This window comes from Hippopotamus amphibius, chromosome 7 (assembly GCF_030028045.1).
Source record: "Hippopotamus amphibius kiboko isolate mHipAmp2 chromosome 7, mHipAmp2.hap2, whole genome shotgun sequence".
NCBI lineage: Eukaryota > Metazoa > Chordata > Mammalia > Artiodactyla > Hippopotamidae > Hippopotamus > Hippopotamus amphibius.
In genome coordinates, this window is record NC_080192.1 from 77160852 (window position 1) to 77180189 (window position 19338).

General features: G+C 35.1%; 1 protein-coding gene across 2 annotated transcripts in view; it reads left to right on the forward strand.

Annotated features, from left to right (window-relative positions):
- The window catches only part of EIF5B (eukaryotic translation initiation factor 5B), a 69742-nt gene that overhangs the window by 37186 nt on the left and 13218 nt on the right, over nt 1-19338 (forward strand). The window contains exons 10-14 of one of the 2 annotated variants that reach the window (XM_057740534.1): nt 3698-3984; nt 11965-12072; nt 12250-12360; nt 14595-14662; nt 15226-15367. In XM_057740534.1, coding sequence (XP_057596517.1) covers nt 3698-3984; nt 11965-12072; nt 12250-12360; nt 14595-14662; nt 15226-15367 — 716 coding nt within the window. The remainder of the gene's footprint in view (nt 1-3697; nt 3985-11964; nt 12073-12249; nt 12361-14594; nt 14663-15225; nt 15368-19338) is intronic. The other variant, XM_057740536.1, reaches the window with a different exon arrangement.

Below are 19338 nucleotides of genomic sequence, written 5' to 3' on the forward strand. Positions count from 1 at the left end.
TGAAAGCTGTATGAACCTTCCTGGGGACAGAGACCAGACTTGCTCTTTCCATTGCCATGGTTCCTAAGTCCTAATGTGGATCCTGGTTTTACTAATAAATGGTTTTTCAGAAAGTCATTTGTAAGATAGCTGCCTAGGATTTAGAATACATTTTTTTTCCCGGAGTGATAATGTTACAAATGGGGATAGGTTATGAAAGCTAGCCTACCCCCCCAAAAAAAACTCTTTAACTTAAAATATGATACAAAGATAATACAAACGAATAGTTTAGTTCCTAATCACTGTGAATAAAAAGTGTTTTTCTTTGTCACTTCTTCCCATCTTCTTCTTTTTAGGATTTAATTTGCTGGCTTTTTCCTAACTTTTTGTAATGAACATTTGGTTGTTTGTTTTTTCAGTCATTTTTTAAAACTGACTGAATTTTTTCTGTAAACCTGGCTTTAGGCAAATTCTGTAAGTTCTGATATGTTGATATTTTAAAATTTCTATTTTGATATATTAACTTTTACCTGTGACTTATTTATAAGTGTATTTCTTAATTTGTGTGAGGACTCTATGTATCTTTGTTACTTCATTGTGATCAGGAAAATACATGGTTCTGTCCTTTGAAATATGCTGACAATATACAACCCAACAAATGGTTGGTTATTGTAAATGTTTCATATGTGATTGGAAAGTGTTTATATTCTGCATTAGTTGGGTTCCTTGTTACCTATATTTAGTTAAGTTTGCTGATCATTTTGTTCAGCTCTTATGTTCTGTTCTGAGTTTTTTTTCCTGGTGTGCTTTTTCTCTTCCTCACTGAGAGTGGTGTGTTCAAATCTCCCATTGTGCTTTTAGATTGTCTAGGTCTCCATGAGTTATATTAAGTTTTGCTTTATATATTTTGGTACTATATTATTAGGTAAATGTAATCTTGTATGTTTCTGATGAATTAACTATTTTATCATTTATTTTATTTCTAGTGATGTCTTTTGCCTTAAAGTCTACCTTATCTGATGTTAATAGCTATACTAGCTTTAATTTACACAATCTTTTTTGTCTTTATTATGCTTTCTATATCCTTAAACAGCATATAGTTGAGGTTTTTAAATTCAGTTTGTCAATTCTTATATCTTACCTAGAGTACTTAGGCCCTTACATGTAACATTTGATATAGTTAATTGATTTTATATTTATCATCTTACTAATTTCTTCTTATTCTGTTCCTTTTTCTCTCTAACCATCTTTTGGACTATTTGATTTTTTTTTATTTTGTTTTTTTCTTCTTTCATGAGCTTGGAAGTTTTGTACTTTTCTAACTAACTTTTAGTGGTTACTCTAGAGAGTTTAAGGTGAATCTTTCAACTATCAGTGTCTACTATTACCTTCTTTCCAGGCAGTGTAAAGACCATAGAATACATAAACAACATTTAACCAATTCTCAATTTATATACCATTGTTGTCATTTATTTTAATTCTGTTTTAAACCCCATAATAGCTTTAAAAAAAAAAGTCAGTGTTTATTTGTTTACCCACATTCTCAGCTTTTGTTGTGCTTCACTTCTGCCTGCACCTCTGACCTTCATTTGGGGTCAATTCCTCCAGCCTAAAGAATAACTTTTAGAATTTCCTTTACTATGAATGTGTTACTGAGACCTTCCATTTTTGCTTTTCTGTAAATATCTTTATCTCATCTTCATTCTTGAAGGTGACATACTGAATGAGGACTGCTTTGTTGTAATTTTGTTAATACTTCGAAGAGATAGTCCTTTGTCTTGGCTTTTATTGTTTCTGTTAAAAAGTCAGGTTATCAGCCTAAGTTTTTCATGTGTCCTTAGTTTTCATCAGTTTTATTATGATGTGGCCAGGTTTGTTTTCTTTTTATTTATTCTGCCTATATGTTTTTATCAGTTTTGCAGTGTTATGAGCCATTATTTCTCCTTGGGGATTTTATTTATGCTTATGAAAGACCTTCTTACTCTATCACCGTATCTTTTCCTCTTTTCTGTATTTTTTACCTATTGAGTCTCCATGGTTCATTCTAGATTGTTTCTTCTGATATGTCTTCTGGTTCATTAATTTTGTCCTTAGTTGTTCAAAACTGTAGAAATAATTTGATGTCAAGGGTGGTGTTTTCTTCCTCTGGAGAGAATTTGTATGTACGAGGATGAGTCAAAACTTATCCGCACTCTGGCTACAGAATTTATTTTAATTCACTTTTAGAAAAGACAGATACATCATTTTTCAACATAATATCCTTGCTTTTTAATACAGTTTGTCTATCTGTCAGCAAGCTTTCACATTCCCTCATTAAAAAATGTTTTAGGCTGAGCTGCGAGCCATGAATGCACCACTGTCTTCACTTCATCAAAAGTGAATCTTTGTCCTTGTAAGGCTGCCTTCAGGGCACCAAACAGGTGAAAGTCCGATGGAGCAAGATCAGGACACCTCAAAACGAAGTTTTTGCAGTGTCAACAGTGTAGGCAGAAGTGTGCGGACGTGCATTGTCATGCAAGATCACAACACCCTTGGATAGCAGTCCTCTGCATTTAATCTGAAGTTTAGGCTTTAGCTCTTCATTAAGCATCTCACCCTAATGAGCACTGATGATTGTTGAACCTTTGAGCCACGGCTGATTTGCAAATGATTCGCCACATAATCCAATGTCACTCATCTATTTGACAGAATCATTTCACATGTACACTCAGTGTTGTCATCAGTCATGGACCCATGTGGACAGGCGTCCAGTTCCTTCTTGATGACTAACACTTGTGCAACCTGCCTTGAACTTCTCTATCCATTCACACACACTTTGCAACAAAACACTTTCTCCACACTGTGCAAAAGTCTTCGATAAATAACGGCACCCAGGTATACCCTCAGACCACAAAAAATGAATCACTGCCCGCTGCTCTTCTTCCGTGCAGATCACAAGTGGGGCATCCATTTTTGCTTGCACCCCAGTTACAAATGAACTGATGTAACACATTCATACCTGCACAGCAGTGACTGGGGAGACAGTAGCCTTGAAGTGAAAGCACTGATAAGACAGTGCAGCCAACAGAAGTTTTATTATAACTGGAGTGCGGATAATTTTTGACTCACCCTCGTAGAATCATCTTATTCCACATTTGCAGTTTAGAGAATCTGGAGGTGATCTGCCAGTAACAGGGAGGTCCTGTTTAATTCTTGTTTATCCTTACTGCTACAGTACAGTTTTTTAGGATTTTATCCTAGAATAAGGGAACTACCCAATGTCCATCTACCTTGCCCCCCTGAAATCCTTGGTAGGCTTGTACTCCCAATGCCTGGACTCCTCAGCTTTGAGGAGCCATTAGAGCACTGCATAGCCTTTCACGTGCCTCCTTCAGAATCAGCAAATGACCCCAAGGGGAAAAAAGTACTAAGCATCATGTTTACCTCCCTGAGTTTCTGTCCTCTCTTGTATCCTGGCTTAGAAATGCTTTTCTTTTTTATTAGCTTACGTATGGTTGTTGCATTAAATTTTTACTGTTAAACGGCAGTTTTCATTGTAGCATGTAGACAAACACTTTTTGTTTATGATGTATGTAAACATTAATTTGGAATCAATGATATATTAAATGTTACTGCCTTATTTAGTACACTTTCAGTATTATTTTTCCTTTAAAGTCTCTATCTTGATAGAAATCTCATTTTTAACTTTCATTTATTTCAAAATCTCTTTTCTGGAAAGAAGGGAACACAGTGCATATAGAAGTAAAAGAAAACCCTGAAGAGGAGGAGGAAGAAGAAGAAGAGGAGGAGGAGGATGAAGAGAGTGAAGAGGAAGAGGAAGAAGAAGGAGACAGTGAAGGCAGTGAAGGTGACGAAGAAGATGAAAAGGTGTCAGATGAGAAGGATGCAGGGAAAACATTAGATAAAAAGCCAAGTAAAGAAGTGAGCTCAGAATCTGAGTATGACTCTGATGATGATCGAACTAAAGAAGAACGGGCTTATGACAAAGCAAAACGGAGGATCGAGGTATTTATTTTTCCTCTTCTCTTTACTCCTTTCCTCCCCACTCCTCTGTGATCATTAGAACTATGCAACTAAAGGCTTTTATTGAGGAGCACTTTTAAAAATACAGTCTTGGAGTGGTGTCTTTGTCCAGTTTTTGCAATGTTGAGGTATAACAGGTCTTTGACACTGGTCTAACCCAGGGACCTCACTCTTACCTAAGACAGAATGGTGACTGCTTCATCATTTTTTTCTTTTTTGTTTCCAGATTTTAATGTGCTCTTTGAGTGATGGTTTATGGGTATACAGAGGTATTCTGAGCTTCTGTCCTCTAGTTGAGTGTTTGCCTTCTGTATTTTGGTTAGTCATTCTGAGGCATCTGATCTCTTTAGTTGTTTAAATCTGGTGGGTTAATGAGGCTTCTATTGTCAAGGTCACATACCTAGCTGGCTTACTATTTTCCCTGCTTAATGCAATAGACTTCTACTTCTTCTTCTACTAGACTTCAAAAGGAAGTTTTCTTTAGTTATGTCAGCTTAGCATAAATAATACGCTGAAAACTACTTTAGTTTGCTTTGAGGATGCTAATCTGTTTTAAAGCTAAAAACTGTTTTTAGCTTTCCTTTTGTAATCTTTTCACATATAATTCTAGTTTATTTATTTATTTATTTGGCTGCACTGGGTCTTCATTGCTGTGCGGGGGCTTTCTGTAGTTGCAGAGAGTGGGAGCTACTCTTCGTTGTGCTGCACGGACTTCTCATTGTGGTGGCTTCTCTTGTTGCAGAGCATGGGTTCTAGGTGTGTGGGCTTCAGTAGTTGCAGGTGTGCGGGCTTCAGTAGTTGCGGCGCGTGGGCTCAGTAGTTGTGGCACACGGGCTTAGTTGCTCCACGGCATGTAGGATCTTCCTGGACCAGGGCTTGAACCCATGTCCCCTACATTGGCAGGTGGATTCTTAACCATTGCACCACCAGGGAAGCCCTGTAATTCTAGTTTTCAATTTTTGTTTTGATACCTATATATCAGTATTTGCCTTTTCCTTCTGTAAAGTCTAAATAGGAATACATTTTCCAGATTTCTAAAGGTCTAACAAAGTATATTATTTTAAATTGGGGTTTCTCAATCCCAGCACTATTGACACTTTTGAGCCAAATAATTCTCTGTTGTGGGGGACTGTCCTCTTCATTTTAGGATGTTGAGCAGTATGTCTGGCCTCTACCCATTAAATCCTTTCCCTTCTCCTGCTTGTATCTCTGCTTCTTCCCACAGCACCTGTTCAGACCAGCTTCCTTGCTGTATACCTGTGGTTGAGAGAAAGTTTGTATACTGTGTTTGATGATTTAAAAACAAATAGAATAGATGTAATCAGAAAGTGAAAGTTCCACATTATCTCACTCCCCAGTGAGATAACAAGAACTACCCTTGTTAATGAATCTGTGAGCCTCATGTTTTTAAAAAAAATTAATTAAAAATTAGATAATAGGGGCTTCCTAGGTGGCGCAGTGGTTAAGAATCCGCTTGCCAATGCAGAGGACATGGGTTTGATCCCTGCTCTAGGAAGATCCCACATGCCACGGAGCAACTAAGCCCGTGTGCCAAAAAAAAGATAATAAATTTTGTGGATGCATGTTTTTTTCCATGTAGCAATATGCTATGAACCTCTTCAGCTCAACAGTCTTTTTTAAACAGCTTGGTTGAGATATGATTTACATAGCATAGAATTGACCCATTTTAAGTGTACAATTCAGTGACATTTTGTAAATTTACAGAGTTGTGCAGCCATCACCACAACTCAACTTTAGAATATTTTCATCACCCCAGAAAGATTCCTTGTGCCAATCTGCAGTCATTCCCCATTCCTAGCCCCAAGCAGCTATTAACCTGTTTTCTGTCTCTAGAGTGCCATCTTCTCTGGAAACTACATTATAAATGCAATCATATAACATGTGGTCTTTTGTGTCTGGCTGATTTCACTTAAGGCTGTTGGTCTGTGTTGTTGCTCTGTCAGTACTTTGTTCCTTTTTACTGACAAATAGTGTTTTGTTGTATAAATGTACCACATTTTATTACTGTCCATTCACCAAGTAAAGGACATTTGAGCTGTTTCCACTTTTTGGCTATTATGAGTAGTACTGTTATAAACATGTATGAGTCTTTGCGTGGGAACATGTTTTTATTTCTTTTGGATATATTCCTAGGAGTGAAATTGTTGAATCATATGGTAAATTTGTGGTTAACTTTTTCAGAAACTGCTAAAATATTTTTCAGAGTGGCTCTACAATTAAAGATTTTTACCCATTGAGGGTTCTAGTTTCTCCTCATTAATACTTGTTATAGTCTGCTTTTCCATTATAACCGTTCTAAAGGATGTGAAGTAGTATATCTTATTGTGGTTTTAATTTGCATTTCCATGATGATGAGCATTTCTTTGTGTGTTTATTGGCCATTCCTGTAATTTTCATTGTTGAAACATCTATTCACATTTGTCCATTTTTAAATTTTGGAATTTGTCTTTTTATTATTGAATTGTAAGAGTTCTTGTCATTTTTTAATAGTTTCTTTTCGATTGCATAAATTTTTAATTTTGATAACATCCAATGTGTTAAATTTTTCTTTTACTAGAGCTAGCTTGCTTCTGGTGTTGTATTGAAGAAATCTTTGCCTAACCCAAGATCATGAATATTTTGCCCTGTTTTCTTCTTAAAAATTTATACTTTTGTTCCCTGTATCTTTAACTCTATGGTCTATTTTAAGATAGTTTTTATGTATGGTGTGATGTAAGGGCCTGATGTCATTTTTTTAATGAATTTAACCATCATCATTGCTTTAAAAGACTACTCTTCCCCCATTGTGTTGCTTTGCCATCTTTGAAGAATCGAGTAGTCAGAAATGTGAAGGTTTATTTTTGGACTTTGAGTTCTGTTTCATTTGTCTGTGTATCTTTTCTTATGTCAGTACCACACTGTCTTGATAACTATAGTTTTATGGTAAGTTTTGAAATTGGGAAATGTAAGTCTTCCAACATTGTTCTTCCTTTTCAAGATTGTTTAGGGTCAGCTTGTCAGTTTCTGCAAGAAGTCTACTCAGACTTTGATAGAGATTGCATTGACTCTGTTGATAAATTTTAGGGAGAATTACTGTCTTATTAATATTGAATCTTCCAATCCATGGAAATAGGCTGTCTCTGTATTTATTTAGATCTTTTAAAATTTCATCCAGCAATGTTTTGTAGTTTTCAGAGTACAGGATTTTCAGAGTATAGGATTCTTTTGTTAAATTTATTGCCAAGTATATTTATTGTTTTTGATGCTCTTGTGGATGGAGTCACATTATTTAACCTTCTATTGTTAGTATAAAGAATGCAGTTGATTTTATAGATCTTGTATCCTGCAACTATACTGAAATTTTTTTTTTCCAGTAATTTTTCATAGATTACGTAGAATTTTCTGTAATCACTGTCATGTCATCTAACAAAGACAATTTAATTTTTCCTTTCTAATCTTATTGCTGATTATCTCTCCTTTTTTTTGCCCTATTTCCCTAGCTAGACCAATACATTGTTGAATAGAAGTGGTAGGAATAGACGTAGTTGCCTTATTCCCAGTATTTGGGGTGAAAATGTTCAGACTTTTCACCATTAACTATGATATTGGCAGTGGTTTTTTCACAGATGCCCTTTATCAATTTGAGGAAATTCTCTTCTTTTCCTGGTTTGTGGAGAGTTTCTCTTGGTGAGTGGATGATAGATGCTTTTTGTATGTTTATTGATTTGGATTTTTTCCCTTTTTGTATTAATATTTGTTGTATTATGTTAATTGGTATTCAACTAACCTTGCATTCCTAGAATAAATCCCACTTGATCATGGTATATAATCCTCTTTATATGGTACTGGATGTTGTTTGTAATATTTTGTTGAGGGTTTTGTCCCATGAGGATATTGATCAGTAATGTTCTTAAGATGTATTTCTCTGGCTTTGCTTTCAGATTAATATTAGCCTTGTAGGATTAGTTGGGGAGTGTTCCTTCTCTTATTTTCTGCAAGAGTTTGTGAAGGATTATATTATTTCCTGTTTTGAGTGTTTGTCAGAATTTATTAATAAAGCATTTATGGGGGAAGGATTTTTAAATTACTAATTCAGTTTCTTCTATCGTCTTATTTTCTTTCATCTTGAGTCACTGTCAGTAATTTTTGAGTTTCTAATTATTGTGTTTCATCTAAGTTGTGTGCATAAAGTTGTTCATAGTATCCTTTTACAATCCTTTAAGTTTCTGTAAGGTTAGTAGTGGTGTCTCATCTTTTGATTCTGCTTTTGGTGATCTGTGTCTCCTCTTTTTTTTTTTTTTCCCCTCTTGGTCTCTTGGCTAAAGGTTTTCCATCTTGATCATCTCAAAGACCCAACTTTTAGTTTCATTGATTTTTGTCTATTTTTGTTTGCTGTCTTTTTTTTCTTTCTTTTTTTATAATTTCTTTTTCTTTTTCTTTTCTTTTCTTTTTTTGGCTGTGTGGAGTCTTCACTGCTGCACATGGGCTTTTTTCTCTAGTTGTGGTGAGCAGGGACTACTCTTTGTTGCTGTTGTGGTGTGTGGGCGTCTCATTGCAGTGGCTTCTCTTGTTTCAGAGCATAGGCTCTAGGTGTGAGAGCTTCAGTAGTTGCAGCACGTGGGCTCAGTAGTTGTGGCTCACTGGCTTAGTTGCTCTGCGGCATGTGGGATCTTCCTGGACCAGGGATCTAACCCAAGCCCCCTGCATTGGCAGGCGGATTCTGTTTAGTTTGGGTTTAGTTTCCTCTTTTGCTAATTTCTTAGGGCGATGGCTTATTGATTTGAGACCATTCTTTTCTCCGTATCATATAGGCATTTATGATTACAGACTTCTCTCTAAGGTACTTCTTTAGCTGCATCCCACAAATTTTGACTTCTTTTTGTTTTCATTCTACTCAGAATATTTTCTAATCTTGCTTTTACTATTTCTTCTTTGATCCATGCATTATTTAGAAGTATATTTTTCCAATTTACAAATATTTGTGGATTTTCCTTATTTTCCTTCTGTTAATTTTAAATTTTGACCATTGTGGTCAGAGAATATATTTTGTATAGTTTCTGTCATTTAAAAATAATGACTTGTTTTATGTCCTAGCATATGATCTCTTCTGGAGAATGTTTCTTGTGTATTTAGGAAGAATGTGGATTCTGCTGTTGGTGGGTCTGGTGTTAGGTCAGTTTGGTTGATACTGTTGTTCAAATTTTCTGTACACTTGCTCATTTTATGTGTAGTTTTTCTTTCCATTATTGAGTGTGGGCTGTTGAAGTTCCCAAATATATTGTTGAATTTTATTTCTCCCCTCATTTGTTGAGTTTTTTTTTCATATATTTTGGGTCTCTATTAGGTTTGTATGTGTTTATACTTGTTATGTCTTCTTGAGGATATAGGTATGTCTCTCTGGTCTCTAATAACATTTTTTGTCTGATATTAACATAGCCATAAATCTCTTATAGTTACCATTTAAGGTGGTATGTCTTTTTCATTCTTAGTACTTTCAATTTATATCTGTGTCTTTGAATCTAAAGTGTCTCTTGCTGATAGCATGTGCTTTAATCTTGCTGTTTTATCCAGTCACACAATGTGCCTTTAAGAGTATTTAATTGATTCACACTTAAAGTTATTACAGGGAACTCCCTGGTGGTCCAGTGGTTAGGACTCTGCACCTTAACTGCCGAGTGCCCAGATTCATTCCCTGATGAGGGAACTAATATCCCACAAGCTCAAGTGCAGGCACGCCCCCTCCCCCCCCGCCCCAAGAAAATTATGAATGTAGTTGAATTTTCTCATTTTGCTGTTTATTTTCTACATATTGCATGTCTTTTTGTGGCATTACAATATGTATCTTATTATTTTCTATTATTAGTAGCTTAATTCTAGTTAAAGAAAAAGTCTTCCAATATAGATCCATTTCTTTCTTCTTCCTTTATGCTGTTATTGTTACATATATTATGTTTATAAATTTTACAAACCCAATAAAACCGTGGTGTTATTAATGTCTTATTTGATATTATATCTTTTAAAGGAATTAAGAGAAGAAAGGAGAAAAATGTATTGATTATATACATTCTGGTATTCCTGATTTCTTCCTATGAATTTGAGATTCTGCTGGTGTCATTTCTTTGCTGCAGTATAGCTCCAGTCCCTCCCTTGCCTTGCCTTTGTGCTGTCTTTTTAATATTTGTTACATCTTTATAAGTTATAAAATCAAGCATGCAACTTTAGAATTATTTGTGAAGTTATTTTAAATCAGCCTTTAAGAGAAGAAAATAGAAAAGGTATTTTTTACTATCTTTTATATTTACCTATATAATTGTCTTTTACTGTCTTTTATATTTACTTATATAATCGTCTTTACTTTGCTTAAGGCTGGCAGGCTTAAAGAACAGAAATTTATTTTCTGACAGTTCTTGAGGCCAGAAGTGCAAGATTCAAGAGCTAGCAGGGCTGTTTTCTGGTGAGGACTCTCTTCCTTACTTGCAGGTGTCTGCCTTATCACTGAGTCCTCACATGCCCTTTCCCCTGTAAGTGCTCAGAAAGATTTTTGATTTTCTTTTATAAGGACACCAGCCCTATTGGATTAGGGCCCCACCTTTAGGACCTCATTTACCCTTTCCATTACCTCCTTAAAGGGCTTATGTCGAAATAAGTCACATTGGGGGTTAGGGCTTCAGTGTATAAATTTGGAAGAGATACAGTTCAGTCCATAACAAACTTCATGATTCTGAAACCTTGCTACGTACTGTAATTTTCTGACATTCACCACAGACTTCTTAAGTAAGACTCTGCATTGTGGGTAGGATACCTATGTGATTCTGTGCAACCAGATGGGTATCAGCCCTACGATTTTGGAAACATTAAGAAATCCTCCACTAAAGAAGATTAAGTGGTTACTAATTCTTGCTATTATAAACAGTACTCTGGTGAACAAACTGTTGTACACCTGTGTCTCTGTATACTTACCTTGCCATTGTTTCAGGACAAATACTTAGAGGTAGAATTTCTGAGTCATGGTCTATATATACTACATTGCCCTCCAGAAAATTTCAATACTTCATCAATTGTGGGAGAGAAAGAGTTTTCAACCATATCAAGTTCTAACTAAGGTCATGATGTTTGCTTTGAGTCATACATATTATGGAGCTATTGTGTACTACTACTCTTTGCTAGTAATTACTTGCATCACACTTTTGACATTCCAAAATGTTTTTTCATTACTATAGGAAGTTTCTATAGAAAGATTCAGTGTCTGGCAGTAGAAATCAGAGAGTTGTTACAAAAATGGTTTTTTAGATGGAAAATATTGATAGTCTTATAAATGACATTACTTCAGACTTTTTGTGAAAGTCTTATTTCATTTGAATACCAGCTTTACTGTACTTGAAAGGCTGTCATTTTAAAGAGAAGTTGCTGGCTTGTGTGGCTTTTTTTTTTTAATTAATTATTTGTTTATTTTATTTTTGGCTGCATTGGGTCTTAGTTGCGGCATGTGGGATCTTAGTTCCCCGACCAGGGATCAAACCCCTGTCCCCCACATTGGAAGGTGGATTGTTAACCATTGGACCACCAGGGAAGTCCCTGGCTTGTGTTTTTGTTCTCAGAAAGCTGAAGTATTTAGAAGTAAATGCTGTAGTAAACACATTGTGGTTCAGAGACTGGCGCTCTCATGCTTAGTGGTACCTTAGGAAGGTAGGAAGTGTCATTTGGATGTCTTAGGCTGAAGCTTGCAGTAACCATGTCCTAGTTGAAAGGTTTTATAGCATTTGTACACTGGATACAGTTTTGAAATATATTGCTTTAAAATTTTTAACAATTCTTAAGTTCTAATGAAATTTTTGAATGCTCTTTTTATATAAACCACCACATAAGTTAGAGTTTATTCTATATGGTACATAAAATAATTTACAAGAAAATGGTAGTGAGGGTTTGCAGTAATATTTAATTTTGTGTTTTTTTTATTCCTAGAAACGGCGACTTGAACATAGTAAAAACGTAAATACAGAGAAGCTAAGAGCTCCTGTTATTTGTGTACTTGGACATGTGGATACAGGGAAGACAAAAATTCTAGATAAAGTAAGAAAATGCATGCATTGATGTATAACTTTTTGAATAAGTGAGCAATATCTTATAAAAAACTAATAGAAACCATAGCACACATGGGCAGTTCTGTTTACAACTTGCTGTTTTTGTATTGCTTTTGCTTTTTTTTACATTTTTAAATTTGAATCTGAATCTGCTATCTTATCCCAGCTCCGTCACACGCATGTACAAGATGGTGAAGCAGGTGGTATCACGCAGCAAATTGGTGCCACCAATGTTCCTCTTGAAGCTATTAATGAACAAACTAAAATGATTAAAAATGTAAGTACACTGTATTTCATGTGTTTTAATCTCTGACAAAAATTAAGGTATAAATTATTTCAAACAGAAAAAAAACAGAATAGTATAATAGACCCATGTGCTCCCCGTTCATAATTAATACATGCCATCTTGCCCTTCAGATCTCTTTTTTAAAGAAATAGAACATTAAATATTGGAGTCCTCCTTCCCTCTTGTTCTAAGAGGCAGTCACTATTCTGAAGTTAGAGGATGCCATTTCCCTGTGTTTTACCACTTTTACTATAGATCTTCATGTTTAAATTCTGCTTTCTTCCCCATTCTTTTCCTTCTGTCATATTTTCTTCATCTCCCTTTTCTCAACTTTGGAGATACTCTGTTTATGCTAAATATATCACAATAGTGAAAGTCACATGAGATTAATATAAAACTTAGTGAATCATTATAATGTGGACACCACTTGCATCATTCCCCCCATTATCTGATTACTTCTATAGAGTCCTCATCTACTGTTTGGTCATTGAGAGATGGGATGTGGAGGAAAGGCAGAATAAATGCCTCATCCTTCACCTTTATTTACCAGCTTTTAAAATAATGATGGGTTTGGTTTGCTATCATAGTATTGTAAAGTCATGGATTTCAACATATTTACTGTGTTTTAATCCATTTCAGTTACTATTGTGCTGAGATAGTTCCCCCTTTGCTCAGTGATTGGCTCCTGAATCTTTTTGATACAGTTCTAGTAGTCTTACTCTTCTTTGGTTACATCCATGCTGTCTGATGTAACACATAGCATATTGTTACATGCTGTTATCTCTCTTCATTCCTTATTTAGTCTCAGTTCTGTGTATAGAAAGGGTCTATGAGCTTATCACTCCAGTTTTTGTTTGTTTGAAATTGTTTTATGAAGCTTGTTGTCTGGTAGATTCCTAAAGAAGGAGTAATGGAAATAATATTCCTTGAGTTTTTTGAATATTGAAGAGTTACTTTGTGGCCTTCATCCTGGAAAGTTAGTTAGCTACATATAAAATCCTTGGTTCACATTTTCTTTCCTTAAGTTATCTTGACTGTTACTTCAATTTCTTCTCATATAAAGCATTGCAGGTTTGATTACAAGCTGGTTTTCATCCTCGTATAAGTTACGTGGCCTTTTTGCATCTTGGTTTTGGTTGTTCTGGGTCAGTTTTCCAGTTACATGGTGTTCCATTTCACTATGTAGTTTAAAATCTTTATTTTAGGACAGTTTTCTTGCATTACAGTTTTTTGAATTTGTAATTTAAATTTTATTTTGGTTGTTTTTATCTGTTACTTCTCAGTATTAGTCAGGGGAGTTTATAACAGCTTATTCTACCAATTTCCAGAACTTGAAATCTGGTGTTATTTTAGAACATAGTTAAAAAGCAAGATTTTTATTAGGCCTGTATTAAAGTTCTCAGCATAACCTTTATATGGCAATTGTAATTATATTGTTTGTATTTCAGACAGTGAAGTGGAAATAATTGTGGTAAATTTTGATTTAAGACCACCAGAATGCAAAATTGAAATGTTTTGCATTTGAGTCATTTTGACCTCGATCATTGGATAAGATTTTGGAAAATCATTTGAAGATTGACAGAAGTATAGATAAGCAAAGAAAAAAGTTCTCTGTGTGTATGTAAGAGAGATTTGTTGGTCAGTGCTACTCTTTAGGTTAAAAGAGGATATCCATATCTGGCCTGTTGTAATGTTGTTTCCATTCATTTTTGTACTTTTGTCTAGGAAATCAAGTGTTTATGATGGTATTTGAATAAAGCAGGGAATGAACTTATTCGTTAATATTTTAAGTTGATATGGTAAATTTTCTTTGAAACATACTTTGGGATATTTTTCAGAGTTTGGAATTGCTTTAAAATTGTACTAGATACATTTTCCAAATACTGAGAACCTCTTCTGTGTAAGCTTTTTATAGATAATCACTCTCAGATGAGTACTCTATTTATCACTTACTAATAATCTGTTCAGACTTAGACTACATCATAGTTATATAACTTTAACGAGGGGGATATTTTCTCATTTCATTTTTTTTCTGCAAAATTCTTTTTGACATTAATGAAAATATTAACTGTTGTGCTTTGCTGATTGACACTTTAAAAACAGTTCATTTGGAAAAGGAAGTGATGTTATTTTGAAGTTTTCATGTCAGAATAATTGTTTTGTAAAGAAGCTGTCTGTCGTTTTGGCTTTGTTAATAAGCTCTCCACTTTCCCCGCCTTTTCTAGTTTGATAGAGAGAATGTTCGGATTCCAGGAATGCTGATTATTGACACTCCGGGGCATGAGTCTTTCAGGTAAGAGTGATTCGCGTCTTTTGTCATCAAACTGCTTGAAACCGTTAAGTCTCAAAGTTCAGTGAGTGAGGAGCTCTGACTAGTCATTAATCTTGGGGCACTAATTTGAGATCTGTGGTCCCTGTAACTGCCAATCCACATCTGTGCCTCACTGTTCTAGTAATACTTTATTTGGATACTTGTTTTTTGTAGAGAGAAGTCTTTTCCACTTTGAAAGAGCAAATCCTAATACATACCTGGTCTATCTCCATGAAACCCGTTACAGGTGGAATTTTATCCTGTCGCCTCTTGGCCATGTTCCTTAGCGCAAAAAAACTTGGTCAGTAAAATTGGCAGAAATAATGGAGTAATTTCTGGAACTAAGTCATTCCAACTGATGTTAGTTCACTGTCTGTCACATAAGCATTTGGCAAGTTAAGGACTAATGGCACTTGAATTTAATGCATGTATTTCATTTTGTTCTTTTTGGTTAGGTTTTACAAAGAAATTAAAAATTTAAGTTTCTTTAAATAAAGGTATTAATTTTGAGATTTCTATTCATGCGTCTTTTTCTTTTCCAACAGTAATCTGAGAAACAGAGGAAGCTCTCTCTGTGATATTGCCATCTTAGTTGTTGATATTATGCATGGCTTGGAGCCCCAGACAATTGAATCTATCAACCTTTTGAAATCTAAAAAATGTCCCTTCATTGTTGCACTCAATAAGGTAAGCTCTCCTTCTGAAAAATTAAGTTGTGAAAATATGCTTCTTATTTTTTTGTGGTTAAAAAATGTAGTATAACTTTCATATAAAAAAATGCACTCATGCTAAGTGTACAGTTCAGTGTATGTTGACAGAATTAGATGCACATATAACCACCATCATTCAGAATATAGACTTGCCACCATGTTCCCAGAATGTTCCCTCATGTTCTTTTTCAGTCACTGTGCCCCTTCTGCACCCCCTAATGCACCAGCCTTCTTTCTGCTGCCATAGACTAGTTTTGCCTATTTTATAATTTCGTGTTAATGGGATTATACAGTGTGTAATTTTTTGAGTCTGGCATTTTTCACTACTCATGTTAATGTAGATTTATCCATGTTGTTGCATAGGTCATAGGTTGTTCCTTTTTAATGTTCAGTAATATTTCATTATCTGGGTAATATGCTTTCACCACACTTCATCCATTTACCTGTTGAAGGACTCTCGGACTGAATATAATTTTAGTTTATTAGTGAAACAGCTATAAACGTTTTTACAAAAGTCTTTATGTACGTATTTTCCTTTTAGTAAATATTTAGGAATAGAATTGCTGGGTCATATGGTAAGTGTATGTTCAACTTTATGAGAAATTGACACATTTTCCCAGAGATTGTACCATTTTACATTTTTTAACCAGCAATTTTTAAGAGTTCCAGTGTCTGTACATTCTTACCAACACTTAACCCTACCTGTAGCCATTCTAATAAGTGTATAATGCCAAAGTATACTGGTTTTATTTGCATTTCCATGATGACTAATGGCATCAAACATCTTTTCATGTACTTATTTGCTATCTCTCTTTCTCTCTGAAGTATCTATTCAAAATCCTTTGCTCATTTTTTATTAGATTGTTGTCTTATTAGTTTTAAGAGTTCTGTTTATTGTCAGTAGAAGTCCTTTGTCAGTTATGTGTATTGTAGATATATTCTTATAGTCAAGGACTTAACTTTTTCATTTTTTTAATGAAGTTTTTTGAAGAGCAGAAATTTCTAATTTTAGCAAAATCAATTTGAGAAGTTTTTTTCTATAATTTGTTGCTTGTGTTCTATATAAGTAATCTTCTCCTATCCCAAGTTCATGAAAAATTTCTCCAGTGTTTCTAGATATTTAACATTTAGGTCTGTGATGTTTTTAAGTTAATTTTGTGCATGGTGTAAGGTAGGGTCAAGGTTCACTTTTTTCCAAATGTGTATCCACTTCAAAAACCCCTTGTGAAAAGATTGTTCTTTCCCCATTGAATTCTTTTGCAGTCTGTGTTGAAAATTAATGAACCATGTACATAGATGTTTGTTCTTAGTGTTTCCCTTGTCTCCATGGACCTGTATGTCCATCCTTATACCACTATTACCCTGTCTTGATTACTGTAGTTTCATAGTAAAGTAATGTCTTGAAAGCAGGTGGTGGTGAAGTTTTTCAACTTTTTATTTCTCAAAATTGTTTTGGTTATTTGAGGGTCCTTGAACATCCGTGTAGAGTTTAGAATCAGCTTGTTGTTTCTACAAAAAGCCTTCCAGGATTTTTATTGGGATTGTATTTGTTGTTAAATTCTGGGAGAATGGACATTTGAGTCTTCTAGTGAACATGGTGTCTGTCTCTACATTTACTTTACTTTCTCTTGACAGTATGCTATAGTTTTATTGTCCATGCGTTGGTCATATTTTTCTAAATTTATTCCTAGTATTTCATGGTTTTGTTGTTATTGTAAATAGCAGTTTAAAATTGTGGATTTCTAATTGTCAGTTTTAAATAAAAATACTGTTGATTTTTATATGTTGACTTATCGTGTGATCTTTTAAATTCACCGATTATAGGCCTAGTAGCTTCTTTTGTAGCTCGTGTGGGAGTTTCTATATACTTGATTATGTTATCTGCAGATAAAAACTTTTATGCTTTTTCCCTTATCTGTATCCTTTATAAATTTTTTTCTTCCTATTGCACTAACTAGACCTTTTAGAACAATGTTGAATTAAAGTGGTGACAGATATCCTTGTTTCTTCTCCATCTTAGAGGGGAAAGTTATCCATCTTTTACCATTAAGTATCATGTCAGTTGTAAATGCACTTAATTAAGTTGAGGAAGTTCTCTGCTATTCCTAGGTTGCTTAGTGTTGCTTTTTGTTTTAAGCCTTGAATGGTTGTTGATTTTTGTCAGATGCTCATTCTGCATCTCTTGATATGTCCATGTGGCTTTTCTCCTTTATTCAGTAACAGCATGAATTCCTGTTGATGTGGGGTGGGGGAAGATTTACTTTTTGTTATTAAGAATTTATTGTTTTTAGAGCACTTTTTAAAAAAAAATTTATTTATTGGCTGCGTTGGGTCTTCGTTGCTGTGCATGGGCTTCTCATTGTGGTGGCTTCTCTTGTTGCGGAGCACGGGCTCTAGGCGCATGAGCTTCAGTCCTTGTGACGCACGGGCTTAGTTGCTCCTTGGCATGTGGGATCTTCCCGGACCAGGAATCGAACCCATGTCCCCTGCATTGGCAGGCAAATTCTTAACCACTGCGCCGCCAGGGAAGTCCCTGTTTTTAGAGTACTTTAAGGTTCACAGCAAAATTGAGGGGAAGGTACACAGATTTCCTGTATACCCCTGTCTTCACACATGTACAACCTCCCGCATTATTAACATACTCCACCAAAGAGGAGGTACGTTTGTTAAAACCGACAAACCTCCATTGATGCATTGTTATTCCCCAAAGTTCATAGTTTACATCAGGATTCACTCTTGGTGTTATATACTCTATGGGTTTGGACACATCTACGGGAGACTGACCACTAAGCCTTCTTTATAGCCCCAGTTTCACTAGAAGATCTTTGTAAACTGAACCATTTTTTTTTTCTTCAAGACTTTTATTGAGATACAGTTGACATACAGTAAACTGCATATATATAGTGTACAGTTTGATATTTTTTTCTTATTAGTAATGTATATATGGCAATCCCAATCTCCCAATTCATCCCACCCCAACCCCCTGCACTTTCCCCACTTGGTGTCCATATGTTTGTTCTCTACATCTGTGTCTGTTTCTACCTTGAAAACCAGTTGATTTGTACCATTTTTCTAAATTCCACATACATATGTTAATATACAATATTTGTTTTTTCTCTTTCTGACTCACTTTACTCTGTATGACAGTCTCTAGGTCCATCCATGTCTCTACAAATGTCCCAATTTCGTTCCTTTTTATGGCTGAGTAATATTCCATTGCATGTATGTGCCACATCTTCTTTATCCATTCATCTGTTGATGGACATTTAGGAACTGAACTCTTTCTAAGTTTGTCACTTTTTTGAATTTTTATTTATTTATTTATTTATTTATTTATTTATTTATTTATTTATTTATTTATTTATTTATTTGCGTCTTCATTGCTGTACACGGGCTTTCTCTAGTTGCCATGAGCGGGGGCTACTTTTCATTGTGGTTCACAGGCTTCTCCACTGAGGTGGCTTCTCGTTGCAGAGCACAGGCTCTAGCTCATGGGCTTCAGTAGTTGTGGCACGTGGGCTCAATAGTTGTGGCTCATGGGCTCTAGAGTGCAAGCTCAGTAGTTGTGGCATACGGGCTTAGTTGCTCCGTGGCATGTGGGATCTTCCTGGAGCAGGGATCGAATCCATGTCCCCTGCATTGGTAGGAGGATTCTTATCCACTGCGCCACCTAGGAAGTCCCGTCACTTTTTTTTAAAGGAGAGAGGAAAATTCTCATTAAGCTCTGATCTGTACTAGCTGCAGAAATAGGGTTACTTTCTATCTTTTCTAAGTCATGAGTCCTGTTAAATAGCAATGACAGGATTTTACTGCGTGCCTACTAGGTAATGGGACTTTTCCATATGTTACTACCAACTACTGTGTTAACTTTGGAGAAAGAAGATTTCATGGGTTGCTCCAATTCAGTTTGAGCTTATAATAGTTTCCAAGTCTTTTTTTGTACAATGT